At 43.6% G+C, this 11,339-nt stretch overlaps 1 protein-coding gene across 3 annotated transcripts in view; it reads right to left on the reverse strand.

The window, feature by feature from the left end:
* The window catches only part of gria2b (glutamate receptor, ionotropic, AMPA 2b), a 196,290-nt gene extending 185,247 nt beyond the window's left edge, over positions 1 to 11,043 (reverse strand). For all 3 annotated transcript variants that reach the window (XM_078211989.1, XM_078211978.1, XM_078211968.1), the window contains exons 1-2: positions 10,950 to 11,043; positions 10,468 to 10,608 (exon numbers count right to left, since the gene is read on the reverse strand). In XM_078211989.1, coding sequence (XP_078068115.1) covers positions 10,468 to 10,608; positions 10,950 to 11,043 — 235 coding nt within the window. The remainder of the gene's footprint in view (positions 1 to 10,467; positions 10,609 to 10,949) is intronic.
* Positions 11,044 to 11,339: the final 296 nt, after the last annotated feature.

An 11,339-nucleotide genomic window follows, 5' to 3' on the forward strand; every position in this document is an offset into this window, starting at 1 on the left:
AGCGTTTTCTGTTTTTGATGTTGATTATCATTGTGATGCTCCACTATGAATTAGGTTACCACTTGTCTTTCCTAATTTTTAAATTAAATATATTGGGAAAAAATTTGTAGGAAAATTATAACTGATAGATTTGAATTCATAATAAATCAATGATCTTCTGTAAGGAATGACAATCAGCAAATAAGGGAAATCAAATTATAGCTAATTTCAAAATAGATAGTAACTTTATCACACTGAATTTTTTGACGTGTGCAAGGGATGCATGCATATCTGGCAAGGCTAGATTTATTGCTCATCCTTAATTGTCTACGCCTTTTTGAAGCATCTCAATCCATGTGATAAATGTATACCTGCCAATGTTTTAGATGGGGAGTTGCAGGATTTTGACCAGTGACAATTAAGGAATGGAAGAAGAACATGCGATTGATGGTGTTCCTGCTGTCCTTCTAAGCGATAGCGGCCAACGATCTGGGAGGTTTTGCTGAAGAAGCCTTTGTAAGTTGCTGCCATGCATCTTACATATGGCAGGCACTCACTGTGCTCTGATGATGGTCAGAATCAATGTTTAAGTTGGTAAATAGCATACCAATCAAGCGGGCTGCTTTGTTCTAGAAGCTGTCAACCTTCAGTGTTGTTGGAACTGCACTCATTCAGGTAAATAGAGAGTATCTATCACTTTCCTGACTTGCGCCTTGCAGATAGTGGACAAGTTTAGGACCCTTAGGAGTATTGACAGGCAGGGAGATCTGGGCGTACATGTCCACAGATCACTAAAAGTGGCAACACAGGTGGATAAGGTATTCGAGTTTGGGCTCATAAGTGGCAAGAGATGCTTGCCTTCATCGGTCGGGGCATTAAATATAAAAATTCGCAGGTCATGCTGCAGCTGTACAGAACCTTAGTTAGGCCTCATTTAGAATATTGTGTACAATTCTAGTTGCCACACTACCAGAAGGATGTGGATGCTTTGGAGAGGGTACAGAAGAGGTTTACCAGGATGTTGCCTGGTCTGGAGAGTATTAGCTATGAGGAGAGGTTGGATAAACTTGGTTTGTTCTCACTAGAACGACGGAGGTTGAGGGGCGACCTGATAGAGGTTTACAAGATTATGAGTGGCATGGACAGAGCGGATAGTCAGATGCTCTTTCCTAGGGTAGAAAAGTCAAGTACTAGGGATTATAGGTTTAAGGTGCGTGGGGAAAAGTTTAAAGACGTGTGAGGCAAGTTTTTTTTATACTGAGGATGGTGAATGTCTGGAACGCGCTGCCTGGGAGGTGGTGGGAGCAGGTACAATCGTGGCATTTAAGGGGCAACTAGATGAATACATGAATAGGATGGGAATGCAAGGATACAGACTCTAAGTGCATACGGTTTTAGTTTAGGCAGGCATCATGATCAGCGCAGGCTTGGAGGGCCAAAGAACATAAGAACATAAGGAATAGAAGCAGGAATAGGCCATCTAGCCCCTCAAGCCTGCTCTGCCATTCAATAAGATCATAGCTGATCTGATAGTGGGTTCAGTTACACTTACCCACCCGCTCCCCATAACCCTCAATTCCCTTAATGGTTAAAAATCTATCTGTGACTTAAACACATTTAACGAGGGAGCCTCTACTGCTTCATTGGGCAGAGAATTCCAAAGATTCACTACCCTCTGGGGGAAGAAGTTCTTCCTCAACTCTGTTCTAAATTGACTCCCCCGTATTTTGAGGCTATGCCCCCTAGTTCTTGTTTTCATTGCAAGTGGAAATAACCTCGCTGCTTCTACCCTGTCGAGCCCCTTCATTATCTTATATGTCTCTAAAGATCTCCCCTCAACCTTCTAAACTCCAATGAGTACAGGCCCAGTCTACTCAATCTCTCCTCATAAGCTAACCCCCTCATCTCCGGAATCAATCTGGTGAACCTTCTCTGTACCCCCTCCAAAGCTAATATATCCTTTCTTAAATAAGGGGACCAAAACTGTACACAGTACTCTAGGTGCGGCCTCACCAGTACCCTGTACAGTTGCAGCAAGACCTCCCTGCTTTTATACTCCATCCCTCTCGCAATAAAGGCCAACATTCCATTCGCCTTCTTGATTACCTGCTGCACCTGCAAACTGAGTTTTTGTGATTCATGCACAAGGACCCCCAGGTCCCTCTGCTCAGTAGCATGTTGTAATTTTTCACCGTTTAAATAATAGTTCATTTTACCATTATTCCTTCCAAAGTGGATAACCTCACATTTATACTCCATCTGCCAGATCCTTGCCCACTCAATTAGCCTATCCAAATCTCTCTGCAGACTCTCTGTGTCCTCCACGCAATTTGTTTACCCACTCATCTTTGTGTCATCCGCGATCTTTGTTACCCTACACTCGGTCGCCTCCTCCAGATCGTCTATGTATATGGTAAATAGTTGAGGCCCCAGCACCGATCCCTGCGGCACGCCACTAGTCACTGATTGCCAACCGGAAAAGCACCCATTTATTCCAACTCTCTGCTTTCTGTTAGATAGCCAATCCTCAATCCACGCTAACACTTTACCCCCAACTCCATGTACCTTTATCTTATGCAGCAACCTTTTGTGAGGCACCTTATCGAATGCCTTCTGGAAATTTAAATACACCACATCCACCGGTTCCCCTCTGTCACCCGCACTCACTATATCCTGAAAAAATTCCAGTAAATTAGTCAAACATGACTTTCCCTCCATGAATCCATGTTGCGTCTGCTTGATTGAACCATTCTTTTCCAGGTGTTCTGCTATTCCTTCCTAAATGATAGATTCCAGCATTTTCCCAACTACGGATGTTAAGCTAACCGGCCTGTAGTTACCTGCCTTTTGTCTACCTCCTTTTTTAAACAGTGGCGTTACATTAGCTGTTTCCCAATCAGCTGGCACCTCCCCAGAGTTCAGTGAATTTTGATAAATTACAACTAATGCATTTGCTATTACTTCTGCCGTTTCTTTTAGTACCCTGGGATGTATTCCATCCGGACCAGGGGACTTGTCTACCTTTAGTCCCATTAGCCTACCCAGCACTACCTCTTTAGTAATAGTGATCGTTTTAAGGTCCTCACCCCCTACAGTCCCATGACCATCAATTATTGGTATGCTATTTGTGTCCTCCACTGTGAAGACCGACACAAAAAACTTGTTTAAGGCCTCGGCCATTTCCTCGTTTCCTATTATTAAATCCCCCTTCTCATCTTCTAAGGGACCAACATTTACTTTAGCCACTCTTTTCCGTTTTATATATTTGTAAAAACTTTTACTATCAGTTTTTATATTTTGTGCTAGTTTACTTTCATAATCTATCTTTCCTTTCTTTATTGCTTTCTTCGTAGTTCTTTGTTGTTTTTTAAAGCCTTCCCAATCTTCTAGTTCCCCACTAATTTTGGCCACTCTGTATACATTGGTTTTTACTTTGATACTCTCCTTTATTTCCTTAGTTATCCATGGCTGGTTATCCCTTTTCTTACATTCCTTCTTTTTCACTGGAATATATTTTTGCTGAGTACTGAGAAAAATCTCCTTAAAAATCCTCCACTGTTCCTCAACTGTCCCACCAATTAGTCTGTGTTCCCAGTCTACATTAGCCAGCTCCGCCCTCATCCTATTGTAATCCCCCTTGTTCAAGCAGAGGACACTGGTTTGGGACCCTACTTTCTCACCCTCCATCTGTATTAGAAATTCAACCATGTTGTGATCACTCATTCCAAGAGGATCCCTCACAAGGAGATCATTAATTTTACCTGTCTCATTACACAGGACCAGATCCAAGATAGCTTGCTCCCTCGTAGGTTCTGTAACATACTGTTCGAGGAAACTATCCCGACAGCATTCTAAGAACTCTTCCTCAAGTCCACCGCGTCTGACTTGAGTTGACCAATCAACATGGAGGTTAAAATCCCCCATTATTATTGCTGTTCCATTTTTACATGCATCTGTTTTTTTTTTTTGTTTATAACCCGCCCCACCTTGAAGTTATTATTTGGGGGTCTATAGACTACGCCGACCAGTGACTTTTTCCCCTCACTATTCCTTATCTCCACCCTCATTCATTCGACATTTTGCTCCTTAGAACCTACATCATCTCTCACTACTGCCCTGATGTTATTCTTAATTAACAGAGCTACCCCACCTCCTTTTCCTTCCTATCTATCCTTCCGAATTGTCTGATACCCCTGGATATTTAGTTTCCAGTCCTGATCACCCTGCAACCACCTTTCTGTAATGGCCACTAGGTCATACCCATTTGTACTGATTTGTGCCGTCAACTCATTCACTTTGTTTCGAATGCTACGTGCATTCAGGTAAAGTGTCTTTATGTTAGTCTTTCTTACCTGGACCCGATTTGTTAGTGCATTCCTTTGTTTGCATGCTCTGTCCCTTCCTGTCACAGACTGGTTATTCTTCCCCAGATCATCTCCTTGCACTGTGTTGACCACCTCCCTTCTCATGCTTGTCACCTTTTTTACTCTGCCTGAGGTTAGATTCCTGCCACCTTCCATACTCTCTGTTCTATTACGTGGTCTGGAAACTTTACTAACCTCTCCTGAGTCCTCGGCTCCTTTAACTAGTTGAAAGTCCTCATCATTAACCTGCACTCCTACCCTCTCCTTCATCTATGAATTTCTAATTCTCCATACAACTGAACCCTCCCCCCCACTATTTAGTTTAAAGCCTTATCTACAGCCCTAGTTATACGATTCGCCAGGACTCTGGTCCCAGCACGATTCAGATGAAGACCATCCCATCGGAACAGGTCCCCTCTTCCCCAATACTGGTGCCAATGTCCCATGAATTCAAACCCATTCCTCCCACACCAATCTCTGAGCCACGCATTTACCTCCTTAATCTTGTTGACCCTGTGCCAATTCGCTCGTGGCTCAGGTCCAGAGATTATTACCTTTTTGATTCTGCTTTTTAATTTTGCTCCTAGCTTTTCATATGCCCTTAGCAGAACCTCTGTTCCTGTTCTACCTATGTCGTTGGTACCTACGTGGACCACAACTGGATTTTTACCCCCCCACTCCAAGTTCCTCTGCAGCCCAGATGAGATATCCTGAACCCGAGCACCAGGCAAGCAACACAACCTTCGGGATTCTCGATCGGGTCATAGAGAACTGTGTCAATGCCCCGAACTATACTATCCCCAATTACAACTACATTTCTTTTTTCTCCCCCCACTTGAACGGCTCCCTGTACCACAGTTCTGTGGTCAGTTTGCTCATCCTCCCTGCAGTCCCCGTTCCCGTCCACACAGGGAGCAAGAATCTCAAACCTGTTGGACAGGTTCAGGGACTGAGGCTCCTGGAACTCTACCTCCTGGATCCCGCTACCTGCCTCACTCGCAGCCACACCCTCTTGTCCCTGACCACTAGCTGAATTCAAGTTAGTTAGTCCAAGGGGTGTGACTGCCTCCTGAAACACAGCGTCCAGGTAACTCACCCCCTCCCTGATGTGTCGCAGTGTCTGAAGCTCAGAATCCAGCTCATCAACCCTGAGCCGGAGTTCCTCAAGCAACCAGCACTTCCTGCAGACATGCTCACTGGGAACCACAATGGGGTCCACCAGCTCCCACATCATGCAGGAACAACACATCACCTGACCCTCCATCCTTATTTTATTTGCTTTGTTTTTAAGTTTTTAAAAACTAAGAACTAAACCTACCCTGCCTCGCCCGTTTCCTCCTAAGCCCGTTGAGCCAAAGCCCTTCAGCCTTCACTCCACCGCCCGCTCACAACGCTGCCCTCTGGATAGAGCGGCCTGCTTTTCAAAGGAAAAAAAAACTCCCCAGGTGTCACTGGGGCCTACTTCCGGTTTTACCCTCCCAGCTGCCTTAGAGAAAAAAAACACTCCGAAAATAGAGTAATTTAAAAACACCTCTTACCCACTAGCTCTCCTCTCCTGAAAACACCACTCTAGCTGCTCCACTGGAACAATGAGGGCATGTTCCTGTGCTGTACTGTTCTTTGCTTTGAGGAGTTAGCAGATGAATGATTTCCTTCAGAATTCCCAGCGTCTGATCTGCCCTTGTTGTCCTGGCATTTAAACTGGCTGTCCCAGTTTAGTTTCTGGTCAATGGTAACCCTTAGGATGTTGATCGCGGAATGATATTAATGACGTTGAATGTCAAAGGAAGACAGTTAGATTCTCTCTTATTGGAAATGGTTATTGCCTGGCATGTATGTGGTGCGAATGTTACTTGCCACTTATGAGCCCAAACTAGAATGTTGCCCAGGTCTTGCTGCATGCTTCAGTATCTGAGAAATCATAGAAATCATAGAAACCCGACAGTACAGAGAGAGGCCATTCGGCCCATCGAGTCTGCACCGACCACAATCCCACCCAGGCCCTACCCCCATAAGCACAAAATCACACTGGACACTGTGTAACGCATCAGCAAACTGCCCCACTTCCATCATCATGCTGGAGGGAAGGTCATTGATGAAGCAGCTGAGGATAGTTGAGGCTAGGTCACCTCACTGAGGAACTTTTGCAGCAGGGCCTGAGGTGAGTAGCCTCCAATAACCACAACCATGTTCCTTTGTTCTAGATATGACTACAATCGTTTTCCCTACAATTCCCATTGATATCAATTCTACTTGGATTCCTTGATGTTACACTCAATTAAATGGTGCCTTGATGTCAAGGCAAGTCGCTCTTGGCTTGCCTTAGGAGTGAAGCTCCAGCAGCACCTCACCTCCAGTCGTAACCTACCTCAGTCCACAATCCTGCTGAATCTAACTCAACCAAACCAGGCTCAGGTGGTGCTGCAAAACCTGAAAATGCTAGCACTCATCCTGTCTACCAACACTCTAGGCTCCCTTCACAGAAAACAGTGGACAATTAGGTGCAATTGTTTTGGTTTAGGTTGTAACATTCACATAACCTGGTTGGGGAAGGGGAAAAGGGGAAGAAACAATAAACATTGAGAGAAAAATGTTAAACAATTGTGTCTTGGCAGATGTACGAAGTTCATGAATCCCGCTATTCTCTCCCAGTTGTTTGGGTGGCTTGATTTTCCAGACATCATTTTCAGATATAATTAAGAACTGTCCGTGATTGGTCATGGTTTTACACTAATTCCCTGACTTAATATATTTACCGTGATTATTTCATGGCTTTCCCATAAACGGACCATAACAAAATTACAACCTGACAATAACTAATGAGATGATTGGTGTACTCTGTTCTCGAGAATGACCTCGATTCAAATGTTGCTGTCGTTCTATGGCTTTTCTTGTACATCATTAATAAAGAACAGCCAAAGCTGCCCTGGCAGATCAACGAATTTACCCGGCAAGTAGCTAAGTAGCGCAGACCAGGCCAGTCCTCCATTTAATCAGCAGTCCATGATAAATTAACTGGTCCAGTTGGGCAGTGGTAACGGTGCTATGGTCGGCTTCTGCATTCTCAGATTCCGAGGAATGAAAGTAGTCAGTGTTCCCATTCCTTTTTGCTATCTAGTAAACCCCACTAAAAGCCTGTTTGTGGATGTTTGAGTCGGGCTTACTCGGATCTTTGATTTGCCCAATAGCCGTTCTAATGGCATTACTAATAGTCAATTTCTGTTTATTCGTCAAAAATTGCTGCCGTGTGGAATGTTGATCCATTTGTTCCAAAGATCTACACGCGCACTAATCCACCTTAATCACTGTTGTAATTTCTTCTAAGTGTTGAAATGATTCCCCTTAATAATTGATATGATTTCATTGCCCGTGCAAACCGATATTTATCACATCAAATCTGTTAGTATTAGGAACGTTTGCAGAATTGTAGGCGCTAAACGGACACTGAATCCAGCGGATAGTGCCCGATTCAGGCAGTGCAATGTGCCGATTTTTAAAATGCTCCATATCAAGGATCCAATAATCCGAAAGTATCATTGAAAAATCTCGTTTAAAATAATACCTTTGTGACAAGAAACAAAACTCCACATTCAATATGCCTATGCTGAATTTGAGCTTAAGCTGTCTGCAAGTTCTGAGGGATTTTAAAAAGACGAGCAGGTAGAGCTTAAAACTCCAGCACAGATGTGTTGGGCAGAACGGCCTAAAATTCTGTCATTTTCTCTTGATCCCAGCCTTCCCCCTGGCGGTAAGTGAACACACTGCGCCCTCTGCAACTCAACTCTCCCAATGGGGAGTGAGTGATAATGCAGGAATTGATGCCTCCGCGGTACATCTGATCAAATCAATGAATCCTGGCATTATTTAGATCCCACGCCTAACTACCTAACGGGAAAGGTCTCAAAATTGCTGGCGACTTGAGGCCAATGATGCACTACGCTTAAACTCCCTTCAAGGCCGGCAGTTTATTTTTCAAAGCAAGGGATTGGGAATTTTTGCAATGGGATCCGGTTAATGTGTTACTAATTTGCACCAAGTTGTCAGTTAAATTCGCACGCACCGAAAACCAGCCATTTTATGAGTGAGGATTTTCTCTTTGCCATTGGACCTTGGGCCAGAATGAATGAAATCTCCACCTGGCTAAAATGTGACAAGTGAAGATAGTGTTCGTGGCCAACCTGTATATTAATCTTACACTGAGCCATTCATATCAACGTGACTTGTATGATTTATTAATAACACGAAACAAGACATCCCTGGAAGGATAGTTGAAACTTCAATCGTCTCCAAAATGAATGGCACGGACTGAAATGTGTGAGAGAAGCAGGGTTAGTGATGAGAAGGGTTTTGTCTCTAATGATTTCAGTCCCCATCTCCTTTCCAACCCCTCAGATAACCGTGACGTACATCGGATGCTTTGCTAAAGCCCAATTAACGTTAGCCACAAGAGTAAAAAGGAACTCGTGCTGTGCAGAGAACTAGCTGTGTCGCATTAATATTCATAATCCCCTCCAACACACATACACCGTGTCATTTGAAATGACAGCAGGAACACAGATCTGTAGAAATGTTTTATTCCAGAGCGCTGCGAAATTACCAAACGCCTCCGCACACCTTACAATTATCCAGTTCCGACGCAAACGGTTCTTTATTGCAAATAAGAGAGCGCTTGTCTTAGATTTTCATTTCCACGATCCAAGATGCATTTTTATTTGTAACTGGCATGAGCGTTGTAATAACGACACCACTCTCCCCCCCCCCCCTCCCCGCTGAAATCTAAGAACAGCAGGAATACACTGAACATCAGCAGTAGCCATCAATCTTCGCTTTCACAAACCAATTTCTAAAAAAGCTGCCTCGATTATATAATCAGAAACATGCATTCGGGAGCAAGGTGGCTCAATTTTTAAAAATGTAGCGACTGTTTGAAATCGCATTGTTTAAATTCCAATCAGGACACCATTCCCGAGCTCCTGCTTTTAGCTTTTGACTCGAGACAGGTTGTTATTTCTCAAATGTATGTAAATTAAGTCAATTTAGTTCCTGCAGCCTCGCGAAAAAAGAGACAACATCGCATCCAGCCAGTCGTTCTCAGCCAGCCCAGCATCCATTGAGACAATTGCACATCAAAGCCACACGGAACCACCAACAAACTCGACACAAAGCCAGTCAAAATGCACATATGGGACGCGACTTAAGGGTTCACATGTAATAAGCACAGTGGTTTGTATAACACCTCGGAGCGTCGACTCAGTAACTGGAAGAGATGCTTATGTAGCTCTCCTTTTATGATGCTTTGTGCTAATGTGGTGCAGTGAAATGTACGCACCCCCCCCCCCCTCCCATCAATCCATCAAACAAGATACTCTATTTTTAAAAAAAAGAATGTCTGAGTCACAGTTTTCATTCAGGAGGGTACAACTAACTCTCCCCTTTCTATTAAAAATCCGTGTTACAGAGAGCCACTCTGAGACAGATTGAGAGACTAACTCTGATGAATACAGACTCAATGAACTAAATGCTGGTTATACCACTGCAGTGCTATGACGTCAGCAGTGGATCACTGATGTGACCTCTTTTTGTGACTTTAGAAAGTTACAATAAACGATATCGGCTTCAATATTAGTTTTTTTAAAGTGAACATTGGTATACCGAGATTGGCTGACAATTAAATCCTTCCGATTTAATAACCCGCTGGAAACTCAGTCGTTCCTTAGTTATTGTGACACTGGTTCACTTAATAGGGATGTGACTCAAATAGGTGATACAGTGCTGGCGACCACTGCCATCCTGTTCCAAACAGCGAACCGACTGCCATTTGAGATACAACAAATTATATAACACTTCGAGTTCACCACGCACCAGGTTTGCAACTGGCGATTGGAATGAGCGTGTGATTTTTTTTCTCTCTAAATGCGACCTTCAATGCTCACAACACTACTTTCCCCAGACGTTACACGGTAAAAGCAGCCTAGCACAGACATACAACATCCAGCCAGTCATCAAGTTCAGGCAGATTAACATTCAAATAAAACGCGAGATGAGCTGTCCCTTCTCATGCTAAGGGACCCGAGCATTCCAATACACCTAACATTACCCTGCCTCGGTTTGAAAGAATACTTACACGCATTGGTTATGGCGAAGCTGTTTGCCACCTCCAAATTGTCAACATGGGGCGTCAGCCTCAGTTCATGCGAATTATGTTGAAAAATTCCTAAACGAAAGGCGCTGTATTCCTGATCTGCCCCTCTTGGGAATAGCCCTCCTGTAACCGAGGAACAACAATTGTTTTTATCCGGACTGTAATTCATTGAAGGAATCTTAATTGTGCAGCAACGCATTTATGCTTTGTGATCAAAATGGAATTAAGACGGTGGCGCAAACATATTTATATTGAAATCGTGAAGGCTGAAATATTAAGCGATTTAAGAATCTCCATTGGGAAAGTTTTTAAAAATTCTACCACTCTGTCAAGTCAAACATTTAATGACAGCGATTGCAGAAAGGCAGAAACGATCACTAGAATTATAACATTTCAGATATCAGAAAAAGAGACATTTGTAGTTTGCTTCCTAATTACGGTTGTTTTGCTTGACGATAACTCACCTATTTGTACACTGGTGGGAGAAGAGGCACCCAGCGCCAGTCCGCAAAACCAAGAAACCAGGAAGACGGATATATGCTGCATAATCTTTTGCATTGCCGAAAAAAATACTGCAAGCACGATATAATCCTTCCCTTTTCAGGATTTGTTGCAAGACTCAGATCCTTTGCATAACGCCGTTTCACGAAAGGGGAGAAGAAAATACAGAAAAAAACAATAAACACCTCGTTGGCAAACGCTGTCTCTCTCGGTTGAAAAGCAGCAAGCAGCAGCAGCAGGAGGAATATGTGAAAAGCAGTTTTAGCACTGCGCTTTACCCAGCATCACCTCTCAGCACAGCCACGCTGCCAGAGAGAGACATGTCTTGATTCTTAATAAATCCGAACACACGA

Source organism: Mustelus asterias, chromosome 1 (genome assembly GCF_964213995.1).
Source record: "Mustelus asterias chromosome 1, sMusAst1.hap1.1, whole genome shotgun sequence".
In the NCBI taxonomy this organism is placed as follows: Eukaryota; Metazoa; Chordata; class Chondrichthyes; order Carcharhiniformes; family Triakidae; genus Mustelus; species Mustelus asterias.